We start from the raw sequence: 17,094 nt of genomic DNA, 5'->3' as shown, positions 1-17,094 counted from the left end.
GTGTTTAGAATCTGTGTAATGTAGCAGGCTATTTACAATATATATAAACCTAAATATACAGTCAAAATAAAACAGGTTTTGTCTAATCAGTTAATGTTATTGATAACTTCATTACTGTTTGATGGTATTTTTTCCAAATATGAAAAATATTTTACATCATTGCTGACAACTGAATACATGTAAACATTGATATTATATTTATTTTGAATGTTTTTGAAGTCTTGTTCTAATGTTTGAGAGAAGTCTCTTATGCTCATCAAGCCTGCATTAGTTGGTCAAAAATACAGAAAGAACAGTAATATTGTGAAATATTACAATTTAAAATAATGGGTTTCTGTTTTAATATAGTTTAAATAATAATTTATTTCTGTGATACAAAACTTCTCATCAGCCATTACTACAGTCTTCTGTGTCACATGATCCTTCAGAAATCATTCTAATATGCTGATTTGATACTCAGTTTTCATCAATGTTGGTCAATGTTGTGCTGCTTAATAATTTTTTTGGAACATGTGATATTTTTTCAGGATTCATTAATGAATAAAAAGTTAAAAAAAAGAACTGCATTTATTCAAAATATAAATCTTTTCTAACGATATCACTTTTTACTATCACTTTGTACTATCACTTTTTATCAATTGAACACATCCTTGCTGACTAAAAGTATTAATTTCTTAACCCCTTCTCAGTCACCCCCAATTTTGGCAAGTGCTGCATACATGAAATGCCCAAAATAAAAAGGTTACTGCTCATAAGTAATTCTGAATAGAAACATAACACACATACATTTAGAAAGCCAACACTTGAGAGTTTATAGTTCAAGACTCAAAATTAACCAGACTGTTATTAATATTGAGATATATAAGCTCAAACATATTTTGAACTAAAATAATCTGGGATCACCAGTGATCCCTGACTGGTAAGGGGTTTTTAAATTAAGAAATTGGGGACTACTGACCCCAAACTTTTGAACGGTAGTGTATATTGTTCCAAAAGATTTCTATTTTAAATAAATGCAGTTCTTTTTTAACTTTTTATTCATCAAAGAATCCTGAAAAAAAGCATCACAGGTTATAAAAAAATGTTTAGCAGCACAACTGTTTAATACATTGGTAATAAAATCACATATTATTGACAATGATTTTGAAGGATAATGTGACACTAAAGACTGGAGTAATGGCTGATGAAAATTTAGCTTTGCATCACAGAAATAAATTATATATTATATAGAGAGTTTATTATTTATTAAGATCTAATATATATATATATATATATATATATATATATATTAGATCTTAATAAATATTGATCTTTAGAAGATAAAGATATTCATTCTGATTTGTTTGGCTTCATAACTTATAATCCTTTTTTTTATTATTATTGAGCCTGGGGGATGGTAGGGCTGGTCCTATCAATTTTGTTTCAGGTCATATAATTAGGATATAGGCCTCTATTAGCAAGATGTTATTGTACGTGCAAAATCGTGCAATACGACCGACCTATCCAATGTTTTAATTAATGTGCAAAGTAGCATTGCATAACATTTTTCTGCTGGCAAGACGTGTACACTTTGACAAATTTAAAGCAAATATCCATCTCATGCAAATTAGATTTTGATGTTGACTGAATATTGTGGAGACGTGAATTAAGATATAGATCATTAACCTGTTTTATGTCTGGAAAGAGCTGAGCTGCTGATATTGAGCCCTTCTGTAAATTGCCATCATCAGTGTCAACTAAACTGAACCTGCAGAATGTCAACTAATCTTCTTTCTTTCTTTCTTTCTTTCTTTCTTTCTTTCTTTCTTTTTCCATGTTTACTCAGCATTTTATCCTCTTTTGTTAAATTAAAGATGCAAGGTATTCATTGTTATTTGTAGTTTGTGCTTTTGTGTAGGCCTATGTAATGTGTAACTTAGTGTTTCAACATGCTGTAACAGTGGTGGTGACTGCCCTCAATTTAAATGATTTATTTGACAAAAACTAACGGGCGCCAGACAGTTTTATAAAAACTGACAAAAATCAAACAACCCAGGATAGCAAAGAAAACCACTGATTACCCCAAAAAAACAAATATTTCAAAATAGAATTCAGTTTAACTGGAATTTATTACTTAATGTTCATCACATCATTCAAAAAGAAAAAAAATGACTGACTTAGAAAAAGAAAAAACAAGTATAGTTCTCAACATAACAGTTCAATATCAATATTCACACAATCACATAACGATGCTCAAGTGAAATCTGGATAATACTGGTCACACTCTAACTGGGAGTCCACACGGGCAGATTCGAGTGTCCATATTCCGATGTAAACATTGTTGTTGTTGTTACTTTAAGGTTTGGTGTGGTGTGGTCAAAGTCTTACATTATAACCGTTTTCTTCCCCAATTTCCTCCCCAAAAGCTGTCATTTGCAGTAATACTGCACACTATGATCTAGTGATCACATTCAACATACAATCTTTATAGCACATGGGAACAACACATCCTCATTCAGCTTGAGAGGAAGTGTAGAGCTCAGGCCATTATAAACACAGCAGGTTTTATTTTACCTATTGCTCTTTAGAAAGGATTCGAGGAACACAAATGGCTGAGAAGGCAAACCTCCTTTCTTCAGGATCCATGCTTGCTTGCCTGTATGCACACATATACGTGGTTAGAATGGAATAGAATAGTTTTTTTAATACTGTCCACTAGAGGGCAGGAGCGCTGTATGTAATACTTTTGTAATACTATTGTGATTTGTAATACTATTCTGATCATTTAAGATTCAGTAAAAAATATGATTCAGTATTATGTATATGCGTGTAATATCAAATCACATTATAAAAAAATTATAGTTTACAGTCTTCATTATTTTTATTTTTTTTGTATAGTGGAACTATGGTCCTCTATTGTCCACAATGGTCTACTTGACTTACAGTATGATGGCCCTGAGTTTGTTATCAAAGAGGTTTAGATTTAGTAGAGGTTTAGTTAGTAGTAGATGAGCTCATGTGACAGTAATGAAACTAGCTGCTATGCAAAGCCATTAAACTCTGTAACTTTTCTTTTAATCTGTTTACCTTACATTGCACTGTCTCTCTTTATATTCCTTCCTCATCTGTCTTGTGCACTTGAAGGTCTGCGGTTCAGCTGATATTGTTTTGTGTGTGAGAGAAAGACAGAGATGTTTGCTTGCGGCTGTGATAAATGGCATTGCCTGCCGTTTGAGCAAAGGTATGGCCGCTCTGGCACACCCTGCCGTGGTAATTATTAAAGACTCCATAGACCAGAGGTCCTGCATCAGACAAGGCGGAAAATTGAAAATATAAATGATTTATGGTGCTCAGAAGTCTATCTTCTCCTCTGTCTTTGTTGTCGGCCACAGAGCATCAGATTCGCTGGGATGTCCTTTAGTGTGGCGTCTTGCTCTTGTTCTTCAGTGATTAATCCATTTAGACACAGTGGAGTGGAACTCTCCTCACCATGGAAAATAGATGGATTGTTGGAGAGGAAGGGCTTCAGTAAAAATGCTTGCAGTTTGTTTGAGGAGCAGAACAAACTGCTCCAAGGGTAAACTATGGCCCTGACTGCTGAGCAGCCTAGAGATAAGTTGGTTTGACATTTCGACCTCCAAGTTTCAGGGATGATGTTTGTCATTTTAACATACTGTAGCTCCAGCGACGTCAGAGCTCATGCATGAGACCTCATAAACAGGACTTTACACAGCTGTTACAGTAAATTACGATTGCTGTAAATTAAGTTAATGTGAATTAAGAAATGAATACTTTTATTTAGCAAGGAAGAACTCTTTAAATTCAAAAAGTATAATCAAAAAGCAGAGGTGGACAATAACAAAGTACATTTACTTGAGTACTGTACCTAAGTACAGTTTTTGAATATCTATTATTTTTTTCTGGAAACCTTTTACTTTAACTTCACTACATTTGAAAGACAAGTATCGTACTTTTTACTCCTCTACATTTCTGTCAAGGTCCTTGAGTAGAAAATAGTAAGATTGGATTTTGGTTGGAAATGAAAGTCGGGTTGACGTCAGAACCAGACTGATGTTGGTTTCTGACGTCAACCCAATTTTCATTTTCAACCACAATACAACATCTGTCCAACGTTGGAGATTAACGTCAATCTGATGTTGGATTCTGACATCAACCTGATTTTCATTTTCATCGTTGGCTTTGGTCTTCTAAATGCGCATGTTGTCATTGTTTTGGAGCACACTAGCTTATAGAGAACAGTAAGGCTAACATATTCATAAAAGCCAAAAAACTTTTCATAGAGACTAAATAGGGCACTATTTGAGGGAACAGCCATTTGGGCGTCCGGAACCATTGTGGACGTTATTGAGTGCACTTATTCAATCTCACATTCAATCACATACTGGAACTGTGTTCTAGAAATAAATGGGGGTAGGCAGGCATAGATTCAGAGACATAGGTTACTGTAAGTATTACATACAACAATATAACAATAATAAAACATTTACTTTTTACTTTTGATACTTAAGTACTTTTAAAAACGAGTACTTCTGTACTTTTACTTAAGTAAAAATTGGTCTTTACAACTTTTACTTGTAATGGAGGAATATTTGACCAGTAGTATCTGTACTTTCACTCAAGTAAGGAAGTTGTGTACATTGTGTTGTGTTGTTGTCCACCTCTGTCAAAAAGTAATCTGGTTATGTAATGCATCCTACTTGTAATGCACTACTTAACTCATAATAACATCAAAAAGTAATCTGATTATGTAATGTATGTAACTTTAATGCATTTCTTTATTTGTAACATCAAAAAAGTAATTTGATTACGTAATGCAAGTTACTTGTAATGCGTTACTTTACTCCTTGCATCAAAAAGTAATCTGATTACGTAATGCATGTTTCTTGTAATGCGTTACTTTACTCCTTACATCAAAAAGTAATCTGATTACGTAATGCATGTTACTTGTAATGCATTACTTTACTCCTTACATCAAAAAGTAATCTGATTACATAATGCATGTTACTTGTAATGCGTTACTTTACTCCTTACATCAAAAAGTAATCTGATTACGTAATGCATGTTACTTGTAATGCATTAGTTTACTCGTAACATCAAAAAGTAATCTGATTACATAAAGCACGTTACTTGTAAAGCGTTACTTTACTCCTTACATCAAAAAGTAATCTGATTACGTTATGCATGTTACTTGTAATGCGTTACCCCACCACTGCTCATTTCAGATGAGAATAAAAACATGTGATTGCTAGGTTTTCTCAGAGGAGAGCTATGTTAGAAATGTGTCCATCTTTATCTTAATCAGAATTATCAGCTAATAAGGGTAAATCGACATACTCTGGTACACTGAAGGGAGCATCTCAGTTGAGTTTCTACAGTTGTACCTTGACAGGTTGTAGAGATATATGATGGAATCACGTCCTCATGTTCTGATATCAAAAATACGCAAAGTTTTAAACAAATATATAGCCTATTATATTTTTTAGAGATTTTACATGAATTTATATCATTTTATTCAAGGTTTATTAAATACACACAGTATTGCTGTGTTACAGTATCTTTAGTTAAAACCCTAAATGCATACTGTCCACTCAAGTGGACATCTGAAAATCTAAATATAATACTTTTGAACAAGTATTTATTAGATATTATTCCAAACATATTACTTTAGCTAAAATATTTGTATAAATACAAATGTATGAGGTGGCAAGTTGGGACTTTTACCCCAACATGGCAAAAGGCTCAACTTGCCACCTTTGTAAGATTTTTTTACAAATAGACCAATTTTATGATATATTTTCAAACAAAATCTGTTGCTCCATCAATGTTTAATAAAAAATTTAGGCATATCTTTTCTGCTGTCACAGTATGGGAATAGTAAAAAAACACATGTTTCTTAAGGTGTATATCCTGTCAGGCAGTTCCACTACATTAAATGACAAGCTCATATTCATGTTTGTTACATTAAAAAACAGCTTTATTTTACATTTAATGTAGTCAGTGGAGCGCAGCGCAACTTTGTTCATGACAACGATGTCGTCGATGTCTGGTCGCGCATTCGTTTGATGGCGGGAGGTGAAACTTCCATGGTGGCGCCGGCGCGTCGTTTGAGATCCTAGCGTTTTAGATTAGCTGCGATGTAGGCCAGCAGCATGTAAACAAAAAAGGTAAAATGTGAGACTACAGTCGTTTTCCTATTTGTAGAGTAATATGATAGAATACAATGTAATACAAACTTGATTTCATTCAGGAAGTTATCTCTAAGAACAGAACACAAAATTATCTTGAATCTTTCTGTAAAGCTGCTTTGAAAATTTAAATGATGTGTAGGCAATTGTGAAAAGCGCTATACAAATAAACGCGAATTGAATTGAAAATGACCGTTGACAAATGTATCCAGTTTTAACCGGTTTGGCACAGACTAGCCAACATTAGGTTACGATTGACCCAGGCCAGCTCTGGTTAGGTATGCGAGGGTGTTCATCATTTGTATTGACAGTAAAAAAATGACACAGCAGCTGAGTTACAGGAACAATATTAAAAACTAACCCAATAAAATGACCCAACATGCTGAACCCAGCATTTGGGTTAAAACAATAACCCAGCATTTTTCATTTTGTTGAAAGCTCATCTAAAACTCTAGATGACTATGCTATGTGAGATTACTACTATATATTTAGATTTTTTTATTTATTTTTTAGAAAAGTTTAAGCAAGAGATTTAAACAGTCTCTATTTGTCTCTATCTTTTTTTAAATCACTGTTTTCATTGTCATTGATATCTGTGAGAAACGACAGTACAATTAGCTACAAACATTTCTTCTTTTTTATGAGAAGATATCAGTTAGTATATGCATAAAACAGCTGTGGAGGGGAGGAGCATATTGTGACTTTCTGAACTTGATTGGCTGAGCGATTGCAACTGACACTTCAGAATCCAGTAAAGGCCCCGCCCCGTTCAAAGACATTGGCCTATGACTGATCTCTCCACTGCCCTCTTGTTTAGTCTGTGTAGAGTCACAGAAAAGGAGAGAGACACTCTCTTAACGCTGTCTGCGAAATTATGAGTTAGTCTTTCACTGTAGGAGTCAAACAGCACAGCTGATTTATCATGTGGGAATCACGTCTACCAGGGCAGGTCAGTGAAACTTTGTGCAGTTTGTTGTTGCTCAATGCTCTGCTCCAAACTTGTTTTTCAGCTAAGCTTGAAGAGTTAGAAGGAATGACGACTTGGAAATATCTAGCAATGAATGAATGTGTGTGTGTGTATAACTGTGACATGTGAAAATCTTTCTGGTACCAATATGCCTTGACTCCTGTCTCACCCCAGTGTGAGAGGCTTTTGTATCCATGGTGGAATGTGTGACCAGTGCACAAGAGAGAGGAAAGTCAACTTGGATTTCTCAGGCTCCAAAATACATCTCTTTTTTTCAGCTGTGCTAAAGGGCAAGGATACAATACACTACAATTTAATATAGTACATTTTTAACTAAATTTACTATAAATGCAGTGCACCCTTTAGTCTGACACTTTCTCAGTTTGGCTAATTTTTGTTTTCATTGACTTGTGTTTTAAACGGCCCTGTCTGTTGTTTACTTATCTCTTATATTTGAATCTTGTCATTCATTAATCAGAATGCAAGAGACTTCTGACCCTGAGCTGCTGGGAACTTTATGCTATCTCTAACGTGTGTAAAAAGACACACGACAGAACAACTGCAGTGCTGGTCCTGTCATAAATTACCTTCAGGTGCAAAGTGCATTTGCTCTGAAAACAGATCGTAATAAAAATCAGGCTAAAAACAGGAGAAACAGTCCTGCTGAACTGCACATCATGTTGCCAAGGACGTTTGAAACTTACATGGAGACTGTCATTCGATGACACAGCCCATCCTAATATGAAAGATGAATGGATTACTTTTGTTTGTGGCTTCATGTCACATGTTCACAATTATTTAGCCTCATGCGTGCCCCAACACACACAAGTGACTTCAGTGTCTGTAGCAGTTTTTCATAAAGGTCTATGTGGTTGCATAATATTTTTTTTGCTCTCCTCCCAAAAGCCGTTAGCCTTGTCTCCATGTCGAATGACAATGAGCAGGAACTTGTTGGCAGGAAGCAACAGCTGATATCCCATCTACAGAACGTTCTCACTGACTTCTCTCCCATCATTATCTGTGTATTTCTGTAGTTTAGTACGCAAAATATAACAGTACTATATATATATATAATATCTGCGTATAATATACCATATCAGTGTCGAATATATAATATTGCTTCAAGAACATTTTTCTTGTTTTAAGAAATGTCTATTATTTTTCTTGCCAATCAAGACAAAATACAGAAAATGAAAGTGAGGGACACTTGTTGAAAGTGTTTATTGTTTTATATTAGCTTGTCTAACAGATAGAGCACTCAAAGTTCTCAATGTACTGCAGTTATTTTCTACAGTTCACTGCATGGCCTATGTCCTCATTTAGATAATTTACATCAAGATTTGTTTATTAAGACTAAGAGCCACAGAGAGCCAATGATCATATATGTTTTTCTTTTGATCAGAGCTTTTATTTTGTTTCCTCTTCAATATAACACGTCTCTTAGAGAGCTGCTGGACAAACATATTGCATTTTGATGAGCAAACTGAAGGCAAACTATTCCCTGGGTAGAAGTAAATTGTATTTCTCAAATTCCCAGTTTAAAATGATAGCTTAGTGTTATTGTATGTTTGGCTGCTTTTAAATTGAGTATGTTTTAGGTTTAGTCTGCTTCCTAAATGTTCACTTCAGCCATATGAGGAATTAGCCTAGCTTTTGTCTCTGCCGTACAGCACACAGAACAGATGTTTGTCTGTTAAATCACACGTGTGTGTATATAAATCTTGAAACTGTAAATATATGCCCCTTTACTCAGGAATGCTCCATTCTGAGATTGTAAGGGTTGGGCTAGAAGAAGATATCTAAAGACTCATAAAAATGCAATGCTGTACCAACGGAGTGAGCTGATTCACTGCCCCTCTCTGATCTGTGCACATCTCTTTAAAGCTGGCTCTAAAGGTCAGTGAACAGGTGAGAGACACGCACGAGATACGGCACAGTCATAAATGTTCACCTACACACAGAGAGTGAATGAGTCTTTTCTTCCTCTAGGAACCTCTCTACCTGTACCACTAGTGTTTAGACAACCCACTAGCTTGACCGTCCTGTAGATTTACAGTAAACACGGTCACCATAGACAAAAAATTTAAGTCAGTCTATTTTACTACTCTTATGTGTGGCATTTATGTGTAAAATGTATGGCTGTAATTGATTTGATCAGGAAAAATTGGAGTTTCATATACCAGAATGGGTACGGAGTGAGTTTAATTGGAGCATTCTAAAATAATGCCTATTGTATAACCCGAAGAGCCAAAATTATGTCAGCTGAAAAAAGGAAGTTATTATATTTAGATTTGATATTACAAAGACATTTTTTTTCCCCCCTTTGAAACCATTTGCAGCGACAAATCATTCACAGGAAGACCAGAAATGTCAACGTACACTGAGAAAGTACATAGAATTCCAATTTCTCATTGACTGAAAGAAAGTCCAGATTGATATTTTCGGAGAGCAGTGACATTGTAGCGAAGAATGGTTTGAAACATACCAGTGTTGTCTCTTTGTTTGTGAATGGATTTCAGGACTTTTTGTCTTCCAAGGATTGAAGGGTTTGTTTCTCAGAGTTAAGCAGAAGCTTCTAAAGGTAGCAGGACTGGAAAAGGTGATGTCATATCGAGTTCAGATTTGCCAAAAAGCCACACCTCACTGTTAAACTTGTCTCATGTAAAATGGGGAAGTTCAGACGTTTCAGCTTCTCTCGAGTCTCTAGCACACATAATTTCTCTTCCACACATTTTAAATGGCCATTATGCGATCAGAATGAACAGACCAGCTAGTATCTGTACTCTGCAGACCACTGCAACCAACCAATGAGAGGAGAAAATGTTCCATTATAGGTTTTGTGGGGTAGTTACAGAGAGAATGTGTGCTTGGCAGCAAAATTACTGCAGTCTAAAGGAAAGCAACTAAAGTCTTTCTGAGACAAATCAAGAGAGCAGCCCTGTGTGTTTCCTCTTATTTTCTCTAATCATTTTTATTTTTGGTGTAAGAACACAAATGCTGACTTTTTGTGTGAAAGGCTTGAAAAGTAGTGCTAGAGGTTACATTTTATTTTGGTGAACTTGTTGATGTGAATTGTGTTGTGTTAGTAACAAGTGGTGACTCAGCTGCTCAGTTGCAGCATTTTTCTATAATAATTTTTAGTCATTATTCTTCCCTTTGTACTTTATACCGTGTTGCTCTATATTGCTTCCTTCACATATGGAACTCTCTGTTTTAGACATAAAACCCACATCTGGGATTATCAAGCTTTTTTGTGATGATCTGATTTTGTTTAGGCTAATGGCTTCAGTGACATATGATCACTCTGTTGTGGCATCATCTCACCTCCCACTCTATAGTTTAACTGTATTTATAGTTTCAGATGGGACACCAATCCTGTCACCTTCAAATCTGAATTCATATTCAACCTCTCAATCATACCACTACTAACTGGCAGAATAATATTAAATGACATGTAAAGGAATGAGCAGTGAACAGCTTCTTGGATTTTGTATTTCTGAAAGCTATTATCACTTTGATTCCTGAACTGTTTTGGCGTTTGGGGAATATTCTTGGTTTTGCTCCCAGTGGTATTACAGAAAACAGGATGTGGCCTCCTTTTTAATTTTAATTTTTACTGTTTTTGTGAGAGAATGACACTGATCTGATCTTGTGTGTATTATTAGAATAATATTCACTAAAGGGGCCCCATGCTCCACAGGAGAAGACATTTGACCTATGACCTTTGGCCTGATCTAAAGAGGAAATGTTTTAAATAGAAATGAGCAAACTAGGAGGTCAAGGTTTGGATGGTTAGCATGGATCAGTAATTCTTTTAAAATGTAATTTACTGTGCTTGCAAAGCTGAATTGTCAGAAGCCATTACTCCAGTCTTAAGTGTCAATATGCTGATTTGTGCTCCAGAAACATTTCTCACTGTTATCAATGTTGAAACAATTGTACTGCTTAAAAAAAATCATACATTTTTTTCAGGATTTTGAGGAATAGAACGTTCAAAAGAACAGCACAATACTGTGACTGTATATTATATTATAATATAATATTATTACAAAGGTTTTTATGACTAAAGAACATTAAATTAAATTACATTATCATGTTACACAAATGTTCCAAGCACAATGGAAACATGACACGCAGTTAATTTCTGAATGAAAAAGAATATGATAAAGACATATAGGTTGCTATACCAACTAATTCAATGTAATTAGATTAGAGCTGGTTTTGCTTCAGATCAAGTGGTGACACAACACAGTACTGGATTCATTTGTTTATCATACGAAATTGAATTTCAGTATTTTATGCACTTGGCAGGCAATGATTAACTAGAATCACTACACGAAACAAGTTATTGTTGGCACAAACCAAATTTATCTTCATTGCTAGTGATATTTAATATTCATGATTTTCATAATATGCATGTCTGTGATGGAATCTAACAAATTTTACTAGCTACAAAGTCACAGATGAGTTTGATCCAAAACTAGAGTTTGGTTGGATGCACAACTTTGACATTGACAGCAAAATATTTTCTCCTTCCTTTTTAGAAGTTGCTAAACAGTTTGCAATACTAATTATGCACGATTTTTTGGTTTGTTATTATATTTTGAGGATATTAAGTAGGCTATTGTTTTTTTCCTTTCTACAGTAGTTGAGAACCATATCTTTAGGGTATTATTGATTGGACGTGTGTGTGTTCAAACAGGCCATGCTGGCCCTTCAGGCTGAAGAGTGCTGAATGTTTCAGTGAGTCCATAAGAAGGAACTCAATCGGATAAAAGCAGACATGAGTGACGCTGTGGAGAACCTGGACACCAGGGAACTGGGGTTCTCAGATGCTGAGGATGAACCTGAAGAGGTGGACTCTGAGTTTAACCCCTCAGGTGAGTGATTATTATTATTTCAGACCATGTTTCAGACACATTGATTTAACCCTTTCACACGTAAGTTTAAAATATTCTGGCTGACCCCCCAGCGTGAGTTTTTCAAGGCGACCGTTATTTAGAACGTGTCATTCATTTTATGGTTTCCATGGTGACGCGTCATTGCTTGTCACGTGACACACAGCAGCAAGAGCAGCGCTGAATGAAGGATAATTTGCTTTTGTCATTTTTCCTTTTTTTATTCAAAATATTCACAAATATATGCAAGTGGAAGTGTTTTGTTGTTTAAACACCTTTATAACGATCGCGTTAGTTGAGCTGCATGCGCGATGGGCGCCGCCATTTTAGTTTGTGCCGCAGTTCCATAGACAGTATGCGCAGTTCAGAGAATCCGTTTATATACTGTCTATGAGATAATCGGATCTGTTGGATTTACAACACATGTACACATCCACTTCTCCCGAAATACATGAAAGTAAGTGTCTGGTGAACTGGGAGAAGAATAGAATGACCTTAGAGTAAAGTTACTCACACAGTGTGTATCTGATATGAATAAAACGTGTCTAATTATAATGGAAAGAAAGGATTATTATTGCCTCTTCCATAGACATCAGTGTGTATTTTACAAACTCTAAATGTATTGTTTTTTTTTTAGTACTTATGTGAATTTATATGTCTGAAACCTAAAATAAACATTATGTGGTTGAAAACACTGAAAAGTTATGATATATGACAGCAGCTCCAGCCAACGCGCGAAAGCACATTTGAATATAGCAGTTGATCACGTGATGCACTGACCGTCTACCGACTACCGGTGTGATCGTACTCCAGGGTAGAGTCCTGCACGACGGGTGACCCGCAAATTTAGCTCAAACGGGTGAAAAATATCCAACTGTGTCGATTACGGGTGCGCGTCGGGTCGGACACGGGGGAAACACGGGTCTAAACACAGGTTTAAAACAATCACATGCAAACTTAAAAATATATGCATATTTTTAGGAACACATCTACATATGCTTGTATTTCAAGTTGATAAAATAATTTAATATCCACATCAGTTTATTTGTGCCCACGCGCCACGCCCTCCCAGGATCTATAACGTTAACGTTACCTAGGCTAAAAATTCATCATTACCGCGCGCGCGATCTGCAGTCGTCGAGATGGATGCTGAGGAGTTGAAGAAAAGAATAGCAAGTGGAGATTGTAAAGTTGTCGACAATCAAAAATCCAGTGTGTGGGAGAAATCTGGAGTTATATGAAGAAAATATTGTGAAAGGCTTTGCTGCATGCATTTTCGTGTTGGATTATAGCCGCAAATGTGGAACTTCATCGCTGAGGAAGCACGCAGATAACTGGTAACAAGCAGTTCTGTCCAACAGTATTTTTCAGATTGAACACTGTTAAGTATGTGTGGTGTATGTGCAGGGCGTGTTTGAACCCAAAATTGTCAGATGTAGATGAAATTGCGTGGCATAGTGTTGTAGCCGCATCTGTTCGACTGGTAAAATGTTAAAGGGATAGTTCACTTTGAAATAAAATTTTGGTATGTTTTAGCTTACCTCAAGGGCATCCAAGATGTAGGTGTCTATTTTTAGGTCAAACCGTTCTTGTCTGTCAGTCATATAATGCAGGTCGATGGTCACTGGCTCAAAACACAAGCACAGAGTCCAAATTAAAACAATTCCCCACGTCCAAATTAAACAATTCCCCATCGTAAGTACACATTGATGGCCTAAGACACGAAACGAGCGGTTTGTGTGAGAAAACGAACAGTATTTATATCGTTGTTATCTCTTGAACACAGCACACGTCCAAATGATCTGACGGCGCGGGCGGGTATAGATGTATACACTAGATGTCGCCTTCGCTACTGCAGTTCATTGGAACGAAACCGTAGCCAAGGCGACATCTATATAGGGATTGTCAAAGTTTTTTTTTTTTTTTTTTTTCGTCACCTTACTGGATTTTTCGTCAATGACGAAACAGGGACACCGAAGCACCGGGGAACATGAAATTTGGTGGGCATGTAGCCCCACTAGACTTCTAAGGAAAAATTTCGTTTGGTCCCCGGGGGCCACTCCCCCCCCGCGCTGGGCCCCCCCAAACCCCAAAAAATGCAGTTTTTCCTAAATAACTACCTGAACCGTGGCACCGAGGATGAAGAAATTTTTATGGTATGTTGGTCTACTAGACTTTTACGGAAAAATTTCGTTTGGTCCCCGGGGGCCACTTCCCCCCCCGCGCTGGGGCCCCCTTAAATTTTTCGTCAACGATACCAGGGACACCGAAACACCGGGGAACATGAAATTTGGTGGGCATGTAGCCCCACTAGACTTCTAAGGAAAAATTTCGTTTGGTCCCCGGGGGCCACTCCCCCCCCGTGCTGGGCCCCCCCAAACCCCAAAAAATGCAGTTTTTCCTAAATAACTACCTGAACCGTGGCACCGAGGATGAAGAAATTTTTATGGTATGTTGGTCTACTAGACTTTTACGGAAAAATTTCGTTTGGTCCGCGGGGGCCACTTCCCCCCCCCCGCGCTGGGGCCCCCGTAAATTTTTCGTCAACGATACCAGGGACACCGAAGCACCGGGGAACATGAAATTTGGTGGGCATTTAGCCCCACTAGACTTCTACGGAAAAATTTCGTTTGGTCCCCGGGGGCCACTCCCCCCCCGCGCTGGGCCCCCCCAAACCCCAAAAAATGCAGTTTTTCCTAAATAACTACCTGAACCGTGGCACCGAGGATGAAGACATTTTTATGGTATGTTGGTCTACTAGACTTTTGCGGAAAAATTTCGTTTGGTCCCCGGGGGCCACTTCCCCCCCCTGCGCTGGGGCCCCCGTAAATTTTTCGTCAACGATACCAGGGACACCGAAACACCGGGGAACATGAAATTTGGTGGGCATGTAGCCCCACTAGACTTCTACGGAAAAATTTCGTTTGGTCCCCGGGGGCCACTCCCCCCCCCCCCCGCGCTGGGCCCCCCCAAACCCCAAAAAATGCAGTTTTTCCTAAATAACTACCTGAACCGTGGCACCGAGGATGAAGACATTTTTATGGTATGTTGCTCTTAAGGGCCCACATCAACCTAGCCCATAATCACTCATTTGTGATTTGCGCCCCTCCCATAAAAAATGAAAATGCAATATTATTCTGCTTTAATCGCCCCTATCTTCAGTGGAGATGTTCAGAACTGCACCATATTTCATGTGTATGATTAACTTGACATCCTCTGGGGGTATCCTCTGCTAAGTTTTGTAGAATTTCATCCATGTGGGGGTATAAAATAAATTCATTTATGTGCACATTTAGTGACTGTACACTCATCGGCCTGTAGATGGTGCTGTTGAGCGAAGGGTTGCTGGTTTAGGATGATACTGTCACACACACACATGCAGGAATACAAACAAACGCAAGCATGCACACAAACTGACATCCACACGCACAGACACACAACCATACACACACATACAAATCCACATGCACAGACACACACACACAAACACACACGCGCACACATGTACGCACACATACATACACGCACAGACACACACACACACACACAGACACACACATACACAAACACACACACACACACACAGACAGACATGCACATACTATTACTTTTTTTAGGTATATACATAAACACGCAATACAGCCAAATTACTCCACGTCATTTATTTTTGTGGAAAGCCAGTGCAGGCCTGAGCGGCGGTCATATTTTGTACCGCGATGCGGTACATCTAGTTTTTGTTATGATGTGAATTTTTTAAATACCGCAATACCAATGTATGCCGCTTTAATAATGATCGGAGCGCGGCGCGGCACGACACTGTTTGAGAGGGTCCTTTTTCTCTGTTGCACTGTAGTGATGCACGTGTAAGCGTGACTTTGAAGATGGATAGGTTAAACTATAATTGATAGCTGTCAAATTATATTACAGTGTTTCCCATACATTGGTTCACAATATCAACACAGCCTTTTGGAAAATCTATTTGTGGTTTGCATTGACATCGTTGAATAAACATGAGCACTGCACGTTTCAAAATCAAAACGCGGCGTGGGTGTTTTTATATTAATGTATCTGAAGTGAACTGACGGTCTTTAGAAAAGTTTCTTTGTTATTACGATTGAATCTTTCTTTATCTTTCCTGATAAAGCAGCGTTTATGAGCGTTGCTGCTTTGTGTACAGCCGTTACCGGGGAAACCGCTATTTCTGCCGCTCCTAAAGCGCCTCCTGCTGGCACCTCTTTATAAACAGCCTTGCAAACCTGTAATAATACTAGTGTGGATTTTTTTTCTACAGTATTCACTCATGACAGTAAAATAGGGCATTCTAAGTCAATCTACTGCAGCATTTCCTCTCTCACTCAGTGAAAAATGTGTTTTACACCCAGTCATGCTTGGAAAAAAAGAAATACCGCCATATTCACCTTATTCCGGAAGTAGCACTGGGTGGCGCCATCCGCGTAATCTCACTTCCTGGTTTAGCTACTTAGCGCTTTGTTTGCCCTGGTCCAATCTGTTATCTGTCTAGTAGATAGATAGACTATAATATTATAGCCAAATGCGTTGGCCTATGGTTATTAACAACTGCTGCAACGTACTAAAGTACATTTCACTTGAAGCTTTTGAAACAATGCCACAATCAAATTATTTAATAGCTGTGTCTTTCTAATAGCTATTACTTAGTTACGAAGATGTGCACAAACACTACTACATGTAAAGTTTGAAACATTATTACACCACAGTTTGTTTGCTTAATCACCAGATACATTTGCAGTGTATAGCCAACAGATGAGAAAAAAATAGCCACGAACTGGTGTAGAAAGAAAGTAGAGCCTCAACTAGATGAACAAGAGGGTAACGTTAGCTTAGCTAACTGCTAGCTGCAATTTCTTATGGTTTGATCTCTATCACAAGTAATGGCTGTAAAATAAATCCAGCGACTGAATTCTAGAGGACCATAGCTTTCAAACAAGGTATAGCATGTGTATGTGTCCTGTAGTGAGACCATTACAACATTAGATGTTTGTGGCTAATGTAGGCTAAACACTAC

At 37.3% G+C, this 17,094-nt stretch overlaps 1 protein-coding gene across 1 annotated transcript in view; it reads left to right on the top strand.

Annotated features, from left to right (window-relative positions):
* Nucleotides 1–7,000: 7,000 nt before the first annotated feature.
* Nucleotides 7,001–17,094, top strand: part of pld1a (phospholipase D1a) — a 34,369-nt gene continuing 24,275 nt past the window's right edge. The window contains exons 1-2 of the mRNA XM_084411164.1: nt 7,001–7,134; nt 11,855–12,032. Of these exons, the coding sequence (XP_084267290.1) occupies nt 11,936–12,032 (97 nt within the window). The 5' untranslated portion in view covers nt 7,001–7,134; nt 11,855–11,935. The remainder of the gene's footprint in view (nt 7,135–11,854; nt 12,033–17,094) is intronic.

Source organism: Rutilus rutilus (genome assembly GCF_951802725.1).
Source record: "Rutilus rutilus genome assembly, chromosome: 6".
NCBI classification, from domain to species: domain Eukaryota; kingdom Metazoa; phylum Chordata; class Actinopteri; order Cypriniformes; family Leuciscidae; genus Rutilus; species Rutilus rutilus.
This window is presented reverse-complemented; position numbering and strand designations above follow the sequence as displayed.